This window comes from Salarias fasciatus, chromosome 10 (assembly GCF_902148845.1).
Source record: "Salarias fasciatus chromosome 10, fSalaFa1.1, whole genome shotgun sequence".
NCBI lineage: Eukaryota > Metazoa > Chordata > Actinopteri > Blenniiformes > Blenniidae > Salarias > Salarias fasciatus.
Genome location: NC_043754.1, coordinates 9,059,883 through 9,074,988, shown reverse-complemented (window position 1 = coordinate 9,074,988; position 15,106 = coordinate 9,059,883). Strand labels below are relative to the sequence as shown.

At 40.9% G+C, this 15,106-nt stretch overlaps 1 protein-coding gene across 5 annotated transcripts in view; it reads right to left on the bottom strand.

The window, feature by feature from the left end:
- msi2b (musashi RNA-binding protein 2b) overlaps nucleotides 1–13,991 on the bottom strand; it is a 260,983-nt gene extending 246,992 nt beyond the window's left edge. For all 5 annotated transcript variants that reach the window (XM_030100199.1, XM_030100201.1, XM_030100200.1 and 2 more), the window contains exons 1-5: nucleotides 13,785–13,991; nucleotides 13,401–13,441; nucleotides 12,953–13,034; nucleotides 12,350–12,434; nucleotides 2,355–2,396 (exon numbers count right to left, since the gene is read on the bottom strand). In XM_030100199.1, the coding sequence (XP_029956059.1) occupies nucleotides 2,355–2,396; nucleotides 12,350–12,434; nucleotides 12,953–13,034; nucleotides 13,401–13,441; nucleotides 13,785–13,846 (312 nt within the window). In that variant the 5' untranslated portion in view covers nucleotides 13,847–13,991. The remainder of the gene's footprint in view (nucleotides 1–2,354; nucleotides 2,397–12,349; nucleotides 12,435–12,952; nucleotides 13,035–13,400; nucleotides 13,442–13,784) is intronic.
- Between the last annotated feature and the right edge of the window lie 1,115 nt (nucleotides 13,992–15,106).

The window sequence follows — 15,106 nt, the reverse complement described above, 5'->3', positions numbered from 1 at the left end:
CTAATCAATATATTGCCAAACTCCTTTTGGTGTGTTTCTAAGCGCCTCTCCGCAGCGAGCTGTCCGTGTTTTGGGGCAGTGTCAGGTGTGTCTGCTGATACAAGTTGTTTTTCCTGTGATCCTGTCATCCCAGTGCAAACACCTTCAGTTGTTTACAGTGAAATGTCCTCCGTGTTCACCTTCACCTCCTGTCTGTTTTCAGCATTACTCTACGTGATGTACATACTGTATAGTTCTGCCCGGCCGCGGCGTTCAGCGGCCAGAGGTCACTGGCAGGGGTCACCCGGGGAGGTCATTGTTAGTCGTGAGAAAATTAGCGCTGATTGGTCTCGTCACGACTCGCTCCCCGAAGCTCGTGCCACCGAGGCACCTGCCAAGCTGAGCTCCTTTAAACAAAAACCGCAAAAAAAAAGAAAAAGAAAAAGAAAAAAAAAACCCTGTTCAACAGCTGCACAAGCAGGCAGGCAGGCAGGCAGGCCGACAGACAGCAGAGGGGGACGGGGGACAAAAGAAAGCACATGCAAAACAGGGAGGACTTTCGAAATTGGAACCTCAGAAAAGAACTTGTTCTAAAGGTCTTAAATCAATTGAACATAAAGTACAAACCCATGCAATGTTAATCTATCTGGTTTAATCCCATTGCTTTAAGATCCTTTATAATCCACATTCAATACGGCCATTTTTCTTTTCTAACAAGCTCGCCCTATAGCCATTTTATAAATCATTGGTACAAGGCCTGTGCGGTGCCACCAATTCGGTTACGGTGTCATTATTTCTCTGAGTTATGAATCACACAGAGTAGAGTGACAAATATGTTTTAGACCTGTGGAACACCTCAAAATATTGTATTTCCTTCTGAGTCATTGCGAAAGAGGAAAAGGAGGGAGCATAATGCAGTTTAAAAAAAGATAAGCAATAACCACGAAACCAAGAGGAGCTTCTTGTTCACTTAAAAATTGGAGGCATCATCAAACATCTGAGCTGTTTTATTGCTTCTTTGACTTTTATGAGCAAGATTGAAAAACAAAGAAGTTGCAGCGATATACTTGCCATGTAAGAAAAGAGAAAAAAAAGGAGAACACAAGTTGCTCAAGCATATGCCGATACCCTTAAGTCACCATGTGCTCTGGCTTTGAAAGGCTGCCCTGCCAATTCCTCATTCAAAACCCCGACAACTCTTTAACAATGCCTCTCTCTGATCCAGTGGAAAGGAGAAAATCTATTATCGATTTCCACCTGATTTGGGTGGAAAAAGCCCTGATAGTGACGCTGAAGCCTGCAGAGTCGATGCTGGGGGATGGTGTGAGAGGGCATGTCAACAAAGCCCTCGACTATGCCACAGCACCATCTGCACATGCTGAATATTTAATTGTCAATAGAACTGCTCGAGACCAGCAATCAAGAAGAGAAAAGATAATACGCATCATGAAGAGCTTGCGCGACACTTCCTACATGATTGGAGTTGGGCTTAATTTTTAGAATCGCTCATTGTTTCACTGCTAATTGTCACAATTTCTACATGCATGCAACACAATAAAGATGTTTCTAAATCACTTTTGTCATTCAGTCCCATTCATCTCCAAACGCTACCGAAAACAACTCAACAGACTTCTAATTCAGCCAGTAACTGTAATTCATCACTGTCAGCCACAAGTCACCAATCACTTCGCGCGGAAGAAAAAAAAAAAAAAAATCAGCCAGCTTCATATGAGCAACTCAGTCGTTTACATTCACATGTGCATTCAGGGAAAAAAAAAAACAAGGATGCAGTTCAGAAGGGGCACCATTTACATTTCCACCTTTCCACCCGGAATAAAAATCTTCGGCACAATCACGAGCATCTTTATTCAGGCACATGGCAGCCCGCCTCCTGTCACTCACAAGTCCATCAAGTCAATAGGCGAGTTTCTAAAAGCAAGACGGGTTCACCGCTTACACTCTGCTCCATCAACAAAACAATAACCCAGATTTATTACTCCGACATCCCGAAATGGGAACCCTGGGCTACGATGGGACTACATTGCAATATTAAGATGTGAGAGTTCCTCCACAAACATTCGCCAATGAAAACAGCCATGATGAGCAATGAGAAAAGCGTAACTTGAGAAAAGCGCTGGGGGGTGGGGAGTGATGAAGACATGACACAATGAGGCAATACACAACAAAAACAACCTCAATCATGCTGGAAATGTTCCTTTAAATATAATATTTTCAACTTTAACTGGTTGGGTGAAACAGTGCAAACAAGGTGAGAACAATGGATTCAGCCTGGGTGTTTATGACTCCATCGGCTCCTTGAATGAGCAAAATCACGTAAACTAGCGACATGAGGTGAGTGACCAGTTCATTCTTACCTTAGGCTGGGCGCGACGGGGAAAGGCAACCTTAGGATCAATCTGGAAAACAGGAGAGAGGGCCAGAGTTATTGGTACAGGAGAAGGTGAGTAAATGAATAACCTGCTGAGGAATTAAGCATTTTAGAACAGTATGGCACATCTGTAAATTCAACTGATTAAATGTTTCTACATTTGACTTCCAATTAGTGAGAATGTCCATACGTAGCATAGGTGATGAAAAACACACTGTGCTATTTTAAACTTGCTGATTCCTTGTTTTTAACCTCCACGATGGTTCAGAGTGCAAAAAAATAACTTTTTCCATACTGAAAAATATTAAAATTCAAGAGTGATCAAGCTCCATCAATGAGGAACGAATGACAAGAATTTCTGTGTTTCTATAGAAGTCCTTCAAAAAAATGACTTTTAAATGAAACTCAGTGTTTTTGCTCATTTGCTCAAAAAAACTATGATATAAGTTGAATGAAACAAAATATTACAATGACATTGGTCAGAGCAGGGGTAGTTCAGGGGTCACAAACAATTCATTTCCATCTTCAGTGGGCCGGACAGATAAACTACTGCAATAATAACCCTTAAATTTAACTTAAACTTTGTTGTGGCATAGAGCATACCTGATGAAAAATCAATTACTTCCGTAAATGACAACCATATCAACATAAAGGCAATACTAATGAAATTTTCTGGTGCAAAATACAGTGAAAAGTCCCAAAAAAGTGTTGAGTTATGTATATTTTCACAAACTCACCCTGACAGTGTAGCTTTGAGGCGAGTTTGATAGCAAAGACGTATCTATCACAAATATATATCAGGGATATCTCAGCTAAAGACTCAATTTTAAGTTCTCTACTCTTAAGAAATTTATGGGAAAAAAAGGCTTTCTTTGAATTTTTTTGCAATTTGCTTGGTGGCTTGGCAGGCTGGATTTGAGACTGTCATGAGACGATTTTGGCCCACTGGCCTTGTATTTGACCCACCTGGGTTAGAAAATGTGGCTCTGTGTTTATACACATGACCCGAACACACCACCATAAAAGATTCAAGGGGCCTTAGATTTTTCAGTACAAGCATCCATCTCTACTTAAGACTGAATATTTTTACTAACTCCGTTCACACCTTTCAGCAGGATAATCAACTTGTGCGGAAACAATGGGTTCTGCATCTATCAAAACTACTACTTCAGAATTATTGAAGTTGTAATTTAACAGCATGCGAGTGAACCAACAAATTTGTATGAAACTCTTACAAGAACTTGACAATGGCCCTCACTGCATTATTTTATCAAATCTGACATCTTTCTCTGCTTATCCACAACAGAAGAGGAGGCTGGGTCGAGGCTGCGGGCAGCTTTCTGTAGCCAACATCAACATGTCAGCTAAACAAATGGGAAGCAGCACTTCAACCTCGTAGTGTATAATTTTATAAAATATTAAATCAATGGCCAATTCTGTGTCTCTTCTTATTGACCAGTTCATTTTCAAACTGCTTTTTAATTCACTAAGCGTGCAGTAAAGCAACGTTATTATTCAGTACATTAATCCCAACTGCAAAAATGGCTTTTCCTTTGAATTTATCGTTGGCCTATTACTTAACCTGGTTCCTTATAAATTACACAGGTGCACAGATTTGCACCGATATGTTGTTTGATTTGAAGTGACTGAGCGCGGAGATGTGTCTGAAAAGCAATGGCGAACATCAGCGACCTCGATACTCCCCGTTGCAAATTATCTACAATTGATGAAGCTCAGTGACACAATCTAGGCACAATGTTACTTGCATCGGGAAATGCACTTTGGGGTAATTACTGCCGATGACTGTGTGCCTTCAGATCAGGAAGTTGATGCTTCTGAATTATATGCTAAAAAAGATATTCAGCTAGGATTTAAAAAAAAAAAATAATAAAAAAGAAGGAAAGTTGCATGTAGCATGGAGGCCGGCCACGCCAATGTTCTGCTGGTCATGGTCGCAGCCGAGACTCGCTTTTATTTTAGGCAGGAATCACTGATTGAATATGACAGGAAGAAAATGAGAGTCTGAGGCCGGTGACGCCTCCAGATATTGCCAAATAACCGGGAGGATGCGTCAGATCAGCCTGTTTCTCCATCTTGTGCTTGTTATCTCATTAGCTTCATTTTCCTCATTAATTTCACTGGTATGAAGGTATGTGGCGGGGGGTCTCATCAACCTTGCACTTACAGAGAAGAGGAACCATCACAAACAACAATGTCATCTTAAATTGTCCTCTGCCTGGATGCAGACGGATGAGGGAGGAAACCCTTTGAAGAAGCTCGGCAGAGGACCTTTGGCAGCTTGTTTCCATATGTGTTACCGAGAATTATTTACACCTACTATACCAAGCTTATGCATTTGTGAAACTTACTCCTTCGGCACAGATGGATTTATTCAAGAAAATGATGTCGCATCACGCCGAGGAAAATAATGGAAGGAAAACACGAGAAAAGACGCCATCTGCACGGATCAATTAAGCCATTGAGGCTGACTAGGTTTTAATCTGTTTGAAGGGAAAGCATGATGTGCAATGTCACTGTCATCTTTTCTGTCTGTCTCACTTATTGCCGTTATCGTTCTAAATCAGGTCAAAATGAGAAATGAATTCAATAACACCTGGGCACGGTAACCCTGCTTGTAATGAATTTCATTTAAAGATTTGTTTTAGCACTTAGCCCCAGGCATAACCAATTCAAACTCAATTATTTTGTGCACCCTATTTGAGCAAAGACAACACATTATGCTCTGAATACCAAAGCCCTACACTTGGTAATGTATCTCACTTTTTAAGCTTATACAATACATATCAAACCTCATTTCATCACACTAATTGTTTTGTCTGTACTGCTGAGAATTTCCATTCAGTCTGATGATTCCAGTTTTGCACACACACACACACACACACACACACACACACACACACACACAAGAACAGACTTCACCACAGCAGCACAAATGTCACACGGTTGTCTCCTGCTTTAAAATATTACTGTTATAAACAGGAACAATTACACGCACAGATTTTGTGCTGAAATGATTCTGCAGATTGTTTAAATCACACTCGGAGCCGTGCAACCAAATTAGGCAAGGAGGACTTACTAACCAATCCTTCTGAGAAATGCTGTAGCAGCACCTTTTTAGGTCACAACGAATGATGAATAGCTCCTTTGAGAAATGTGAAATTATGAGGAGATGTAGCAATTGTTTCCCTTTGCTTTACATATTAAGCAAGTAGGGCTTTATTGTAGGGGGAAAAAAAAAGGCTTTATACTTGTGGCCAAGAGCTAAAACATGTGCTACCCTTTGAACCGGATAACCCTACCAGTGAACCAGAGATTATGTTGTCTCAGTTTCACCTGATATTTCCTTCCTGAAACATTTTTTAGGTTACATAACACACACATCAGGTTTGGGATCAGTTGGCTGGAACTGAGCAGTACACTTAATTTTTTTCTCCTGAAAATGGGTTCACGTATCAAAAACTTTACAAAATATTTGCAAATATTTGTGGGGTTTGTTGTTTAAGACGGTATTTTTTTAATAGGTTGGGGAAAACATTTCTCTTTCACTTTAATTTTGGCATTCTCCACCTACAGCAGCTGAATGGGTGTAGCTTTAATCGGCTTCTTGAAATGGATTCTGTGGACAAATCATGAGCTTAGAGAGTAGTGGAAAAGGTGAAGAGGCATTAAAAAATAACACTAAAGCTTAATACACACCACAAATTTAAGACGTATAACTGTATGCTTAAAATCTGTACATCTGGATCAAAAGTATCAGTGTGGTCGTCGTGTAGCCGTTTCAAAAATACTTCCTTAATCCCCATCTGAGAACGGCATTTACCATGGAAACACATCCCAAACAGCACACAGATGTTTAGAAATGTGACTTGGAGGTGAATGATTAATGTGACCAAACACCACACACACACACACACACACACACACACACACACACACACACACACACACACACACACACAGTGCTGGAAGGTCTCACCTAACTATCATATTGTGTTGTGTCATTTGGAGTATGATTGTACCTGAAGGTGCAATGTGTTCAAATGTAAACTGTAATCAAAATGCATCATTGAAAAGCACCAGCCAGGCCTAATTTACATACATGACAAATGCCATTCTATTTTTAGAGGGTAAAATGTTTCATCATGCGCTTAGATTATGGCGTTATTATGACCGGCATCTGTTACCTACAACTATATGGAGAATATACAAGGTCCTCCCCCCCCCATCCATTGATTCAATTACTGTAGCAATCTCATAGCAGCAGTACCTGTTATGTACAATTGACTGTCAACCACTAATGTGATGTCATTTTCAAAAGGCCCCGCAATTACAATATGTGTGCCTTGTGCGATGTGAGCATCTCAGATAAATCTCGCCCGTCTAACCTGTCGACACCGTTCAGCTCGTGACATGAACTTGGGGGGGAAGGAAAAAAAAAAAAGAAAAAAGGCAGATCTTCCATAGCTAGGGTCCCAGACAAAACTGACCTCCTATGTGAGACAGTTTAAAAGATTTCCACAACTTAAGGACCCTGTAATGAGACTTCAATCAGTTGAGTTTTGATGTAGCTTTCTTACATGATGCAGCGCGGCCTCACAAGGAGCAAAAGTGGATTTCCTCAAGACATCATACAACCAGATATGTCAACGTAATAAATGAGAGTGGACCAAGAGGAATCTCCCCAACCCCGCCCAGCCATCTTTTTATCTTGCGCAGCCCTTTACTACGGGGTCTCTGAGGGCCGCTTTTGCATGCGACTGAGGGAGATCAGGGCAGAGAAACAGCATATATCTTAAGTTCACATCTTACAAAAGGATTTCATATATTAATGCAGCTCCTGGGTAAACTCTCCCCCTCTCTCTTAAGACGTATCTACACTAGCATGATGATGTGGTGTTTAAGCTAAGAGGGGAAAAAAGCCTTATCAAAGCTTGCAGCCTCTCCCAATATAAGTGTGAGAGCAGGCCCACAGGTGTGTGTATGTGTGTGTATGAGAAAGCGAGAGAGAGCGAGAGAGAGATAGCAACAGAATAGACCAGAAATTACAACATAAATGTTTCATATCTGCGCTGTCAATCTGTACACATTTTTTTGCTGTGGAACAACACCTCCAAAAGGCAGTTTGTTATGACCCTCAAATCTGTAATGAGGATTTTTTTTCTGATGTCGTGTTCAACAAGCCAACCCACCTCTTCGTCTCCTGTAAAAAAAAAAAAAAAGTACGCCACGCCATTACGAGTGCAATCCAGACTCACTGCTGTTACTTCAGATATCATGTTACTGCCTTGACAAACATCTGATGAAGTGCACGTAGCGTCAGGAGACGGATACAGCATGAACTAATAACGCCTTCAGCTGTAATTAACCGCAGAAGACGAAGCCCCTGCTATTCTTAAACAAGGCGGTTCAGCTCGCTGATTTGACTTTGCCTCCAAATCCTATCTGATGAGGAGGGGTTCACACTGGTCCAGAACAGCTGCTCATCCTTGCCCTTTCTCCTCGCTTTTCCTCTCGAGCCACTTCCTGCCTCACCTAAAACATCAGAACTGGGAGGGCAGCCTGACCTGGGGTCGTTCAATAAAGTCTGGAATTACCCAGGACCAGAAAAAATGTTTATCTTACAAGAAAACGGAGAGAATCACAGTTTGTGCAGGTTACAAAGAACTGAGATTGGAAGTATTTATGCTGCTTCAAATATGATGGATAACATCTGTCACATTTTACATTTAAAAAAAAAAAATTCTAGACAAAAAAAAAAAGCCACCCACAAATCAACCTGCAGCCTTATAACGTTCTCCAATAACTTCTGAAATGCACAATCATGTGCTGTGATCTGCTCGGTTCACACTGGCCTGCCTTGAATCGGCTTCGGGAAGCAGATGCTATGAGTTGCAGATTTTTTTTTTTTTTTTTTTTTTTTTTTAACTGAACAAAGCGTCATGAAAAATGGTAAATATGTTCTGAATTACCAGCATGTGTGTTTTGAAGCCCCCGGGCTGCGCTTCCCCATATGTCTCATTCACATTCATCTTAGTCTCAGTGTTTTCATAACCGGACAGAAAGCAGGGCCCACAGTTTAAAAAAAAAAAAAAAAAAAAAAAAAAAAAAGAACAAATAAAGAGGAGGAGAAACATTGTGATGCTGTGTCTGTCGTCTATCTTGGTCCGAGTAACATTGATTCTATAAGTCTTTCAAACCTAGCACCGCAATGATGATCCATACTCCTATCTGAGCAATACAAGAAAAACATTTTGTTTCTAGTTTTAGTGTTTTCTATGCAGCTAGTGTTACACACATTCTGTGTGCAAAGTGGATTTAAAAAGATCCAATCAGGAGGGGAAAAAAAATAAATAATAATTAATGATACATAATCTCAACCTCACACTCTCGCTGTTTGACTAATACGACTCGACACGCTCTCAGTCCGAGCACCTCCAGCCACTCTCTCCTCTCAAGGTTACAAGGGACAGGCGAACTGGTGAGGATTCATTCAAGCAATGCAAAAAGCAGGGAGCGCTTCATATCGAACCAACATCTGCAAACGCATCGAAATTCAGCCGTACTTGCTGGATTGTTTCTTTTAAGCCACCGCTGCCGAGCAACTTTGTAAGATGTATGATGGATCCTAATGCAATGTGATCTTGATAGTGTGAATGTAAAGATATACTACGGCACGGCAGATACAGGCCAGTGACTAATGGTGAGGAAGACAACACAGACAGCTGCCTTAGGTTTGTAATCTAGTCGTGCATGCAGTCTGATAAACAATGGCAACATTAGCAAGTAGGAGGTATCCTTTACAAATAGGATCTTTGTGTTAATTACAAAAATGTCCAGCAAAAAAATCTCACAAAATAAGCAGAATTGTTAAAGACATTCATGAGGAAATATATTATCTCTCCGCTGACAGAAACCTCAGGTAAGTTAAACCTTTGCATCTTTTTAAATATAAAAGCTGTGTGAAAGTCATCGTCCAACATCATAATCTCAAAGTCATTAAATGCAATTTATTCCAGAGAGCCGAGTGGCTTAAGGGTTTAAGACACTGACCATGTAATCACAACAGTGCTTGATCGACTCTGACCAGGTCTGCCTGCTCATTTCCTGTCAGCTCTCTGCAGTATACTGTCTAATAAAGTGGAAAACATCCCCCTCAAAAAAGAATCAGAATACAAATGTCCTTTCAACAATATGGATTTTTTTTTTTTTTTTTAAGAGAGGAAAAAAAATAAATGAAACATTTCTCAACAGGCCCGGAGTGATTTGGCAGTCAGGTTTGGACAGATGTGCAACAAGTATCCAGAACTTTGCCGCAGCTAGGGCCACAATTCAGAGGCGGTGACGGTTCGATGTCAGGCCCGAAAATGTCACTGTTCTCTCTTCAAGGTGCTGTCAGAGCTAAAATGTATGAAGCCGGTGGAATACACCAAATGCGAACTGGAGTCTAGCTTAGATGTGAATAAAATCTCTGTTGGTACATTTATTTCTCACTAAAGCCAATAACTGATCCAGATTTTTTTTTCAATCTATACATAAAAATCAATTTGGTTTCCCAAATCATGAAATAGTCATTTTTACAATCAGTGACAGTGGACAGGATTTTACTCTGTGAACATGATGTAATTATACATGACTATTAATCCAAGTTCAATTTGGAGCTCAATGTCACACACTTTCACCAGAAAATAGCTTTCATGTATGAGCAGGACGCAGATCGGAGTGCTGTGCATTTTTTACCATGATATGAATTGCAAAAAACTTCAACTGAAACGGGTGTCCAAATAAGTGTACTTGACATTTCAGTAATATTTAGCAAAAATGTTTGATTATTTTGGAGGCAACTCTCCGTTCCGTGGAAGTTACGAGTGGTGATCTTTTATTTACCATGTTGTTGACATGGTGTCTGTGCCCTTTGTGCAGGCGTGGGATGATCCACACACGCCGCCCTGAGACCATTTTTACAGAGGTGGTAAAAAAAAAATAAAAAAAATAAAAAATATGTGACTAGGTTGAGATCAATAACTTAGGTTTAATATAGAAGCAGCACTGGTTTGAGACGGAAGTAACAGCAAGGTAACTAGTGAAATCCTATGATTACCTTCTCAGAATTATTCAGCATGCTCAGTTTATCGGGCATCACTTTAAAAAAAAAAAAAAAAAAAAAAAAAGGCAGCTATACAGGCCAGCTCTCAGGTGTGAGTATATTATATGTGCAGCCCTCCCTCACGCGTATTCCCCCACCGCCTCCCCCCGACCTTTGCTGTAAATATATATGCTGTCAAGCTGTCACAAAGCTGTTCATTCCAAATGTCAAACTTGAAGTTATCAAACTGCTCTAGATTCTGCATCAAAGTATGTTTGTATCGTTACTCCCTTTCAAGCATCCCCCCTTAAAAGTGCTTCTGCGGATTCTCCCTCTACAGATGTTCGGGGCGATGCCACCGGCTGCACTGATTGGTCATTTCACTGCTTCAAATCTCCTCAATCACAACAGATGTTAAAGCCAGTGTAGCATTATTATTGTTGCTATAATTAGAGCTGAAGACATAATTTACTCTGTCTACAGGAAGGAATACTAAAGCAAAGTGCATAGACTGAAAACAAGCAATCCCTCTTTGTCTTACTATGCATTTTAAATTGGCCTCATCAATTATAGCACAGGTATGTCCTTTTTATAGATATATATACATAAAAAAAATAGATAATACAGTCTTAAACTACTCAACCCATCCACCACACAGCAGCAGTAATTCTTCCATCTCTGAGCTTCTCTAAGAAAACCGTCCAGAAAGCTCACAGCTCCATAAGAAAATAAAGTAAAATTAACTTAAAAAAAAAAAAAAAGACACATTAATACAGACCGCAAAGTTGAAAGAATAGGAACAAATATAAAGTAAAGCAAGTCCCTCGGGCTCTGTGCCAATCAGGCTTCAGCTCAGAAATATTACATTGAATTTAACATTTACATTACTTTTGCTATATCTTAGACAGATTAGGAGATTTCACTGTTTTTCTCCTGAAGTCAAATCTCTGCAAAAGTCTAAAAAAAAAAAAAAAAAAGTCTCTCAATAAAGAAGTAAGGCAGCAAGCGCAAAGCTAATTTTCCTTTTTCTTACAGATGAACTATTTCATCAGAGAAATCATGCCGGAGTGTCTTGGATACCAGCAGAGGACAAATAGAATTTCATCTGAAGTCTATTTAAGCCATCACTCCAAACATCTCTCAAAAATGATTTGCGTTTTTAATTATTCATTTACTGACAAATTTCAAAATGTAAGTCGACTCCATTTTACTTCAAAGTCTTTGTGTGTGTGTGTGTGCACGTGTGTGTGTGTGTGTGTGTGTGTGTGTGTGTGTGTGTACACAATGCCTAACCATTTTTTTTCACTGATCACTACAGACAAATATGTTCGAATTATGCTACATTTAAGTAATCAGCTGGTTTTATAAATACGCTGGCTGGTATTATTTTGATTTAAATTCATTGCACTTTTTGACCCTGAAGCAACACTTTAGAGGGGAAGTGCTTTAAACCTTTTTTTTTTCTTCTTCTTTTTTGTAGAATTACTGTATCAGCGGATCAGGCGTGATACAATATCTGCGGGGTCAAACGGCAGCAAGGCAACAGTGGAGAGCCAGCACGCCCTTCTGTGTCCACATGAGATATGTGCACACAGCACATGTGGCTGCAGCAAAGGAGGGGGCGTGTCAGCCCCATTCAGCCGGAGAAGTAAAAGTGAACACATATAATATTCGCCCTGGAGTTGTGTTTTATTGCTACGGCTTGTGTTGAAGGGACCATCATGCATTCAGCCCTCTCTACATGACCTTGATGGGCACAGCCTGTTAACCTAAGAGGTGTTTCCCCACAGGGCCTTGAGGCGGTCACAGTTGGCAAAACAGTGCAAACACAAAACACGAAATAGCACAAACTCCCAGCGAAGACGAAATCAACTCACCGTCTTTGAGTCTAATTCGTGGTGTTGTTGAGCTAAGACTTTATCTACACTGGCAGCATCTGTAAACGTAACAAACCCAAATCCTCTGCAAAACAAAGAGACGAAGAAAAAAAAAACAACAGTGTTAAAAATGCATACAAACACAAGAACAATTACATTTTCCTCTCTGCTAAATTTAAAAGAGACACTGACTTGCAACAACAACAAACACAATATTCCAATGACCTTATATTGCGATTGTTTTATTCTGCAAGATTTCTATGTGCAATCCAGATTATGGACGTCCTGTGGCAGATTAGAAACCGAAACTGAGGACGGGGCTGATCGTTACATGCCGTGTTACAATGTGAGACGACAGCACACCAACATTGTGGTGCAGTCACAAAGTCAATGTCAAATTGCATTCGGCCGCAGCTTTACAGCAGTGAGCATTTAAGCTTATCTGGCTCGCTGTGAAACCACACGCAGGCGCGCACACACGGGGACGCTCTCACACACACACACACACACACACACACACGCTGGATTAACACTAAACACGGTCAAAGTAAGCGATATCGCGACGTGCAGTGGGAAGGAAAAGTAAGAAAGCCCTGTATTTACCTTGAGCGTTTTGTCGTGGGGTCTCTCATCACCATACATTCTCTTATTTCTCCGAATTTACTAAAATAGTCTCTAAGGCTGTCTGTGGACAGAGAGAATATGTCGGGTCATTTGACAGAAACACATCGGGCATGCTCTTGTCACTGTATTACACACACGCGCGCGCACATATGAAAAAGAAGGGGGGAAAAAGAAACACCCCGCGATGCGCATAGGGGTCGAATAGAGGACTTCAGATGGACGGAGATCAAAAATAACATCGTGCGCACACGCCAGGCAGATATCCCATACAGTACACACTCTCTCTCGCTCGCACACACATACACACAGACACACGCGCGCACACACACTCACACGCCGCCAGCAGCAGCCGCGGCTCCGCCGAGCACTCAGCCACAAAACAAGCAGAAATCCCGGACACGGCGTTAAAAGACAATAACAGTCTCACCTGGTGAGGTCTGCCAGCTGAGGCCACCGATAAACATTTTACTGTAAGAGGAAAACACAACAGAAGTGAGTCCAGATGTCAGTTCGGCCATTTTGACGACTAACTACTTCTAAAAGCGACCTTAAAGGATAAAAGGAAGACTGTGGAAACACATTGGCGCTTTGTAATTACACTGTATCTACATAAAAGGGGGAGGCCACTCCGGCTGCACGAGCTGGGGGGGTCTTTAGAAAAACTGCGTCTCCGCTTTAAGTGCGCACTGTGGGGACGAATCCGGCACGGCAGGCGAAGTCCTCTCCAAGATGTTGTAACATGAAAAAAAAAAAAAAAAAAAAAAAAAAAAAAAGAGCCGTACCTTTGGATTATATTTAGAAAGATTCTTACCCCGGGTCATGTTGTGAATCATTTAGGCTTCCGGATGTGGCTTGACTCCCGTCTCCTTCCATATCTATTCCAAAACTATGGGCTGGGACTACAGTAACAGTGACAGACACACACAGATAGGGCAGGAGATATGCAAAGCCCCGCTATGAGAATATTACTGAGCCGGGAATGAAAGCGTCACACGTGGGATCAGCTCAGCCCCCTGCTCCCCCCGCCCCCTCTCCCCCGCGGGGGGCGGAGCCTGCTTCTGTCACCTAACCAATCCAATTGACGTCAGTTCAGGCAATCTGCAAACCAATCCTCCGATTTGTCATTTAATTAAGCAATAAGCCACCAGAGGTGAAAGTGGCTTATTGCTCCTCTAAATCACAAATGTTATTCTTCATTTTATTGCTGTTTACTACTTGTTATCCAATAGGAAAGTGACCCCCCCACCCCTCTTCCAAAGCCACAGAGCTACATTTAAAGCGGTCCCTTATTAATTAAAGCGACTGTTATTCTTCCGCTGTGGAATATAGTCCTTTACAAACAAAAAGTGGGGCAACACTTATTTTGACGTTATGAAATAAATGATCCTGTTGCTATGACTCACAAGTGTTTGGTGAGAAATAATCCGTTAATTATCGGTGGAACATGTTACCAGTGTGTTTTGCATGCATCTTGTTTATAATTGCACAATAACTGAGTGCCACCAACTAAATAGAAACTATATATATTTTTAACTGGTAGCTAATTTCATCTAATAAATTCAATGAATCATACTTAAATATTTCCTGTGAGAAAATGCTTCCTTCAACTTCTGCCTAACTTCACGTGAAAGAATATTCAGTTTGGACTTCACAGTGGTGCAGGGTTTAGCGCTCTTCCCTCGCATTGAAAATATTATGGGTGTAGTTTGCATGTTCTCGCCATGTGCACATGGGTTTCCTGCAGGTATGCCGATTTCCTCCCACAGTCCAAAAACCTGCATCTGAGGGGAATTGATGACTCTAAATTCTCCCCGGGTGTGAAAGGTCAGGGTTACCCTAATGTCCAGGGTGTATCTTGACCTCAAGCACTGTTAGCTGGGATTGACTCCTGCACCCTGCAACCCTGCACAGGTTAAAGCAGTGTAGAAGATGAAGGGATGGATCCATAGGTGCGAAAAATGCAACCTCTGTTTTTTAATCTATATATTCATATATATCTTGCAACTATCACTGCTAATATATTAAATATAATTTTAAGGTCAAACCATATTCCTTCATCTCAATTACACCTGTACCTTTGATTTAAAAATTGAATAATGAATGATTTTAGCATTTCACTGACTTTCTCTGATT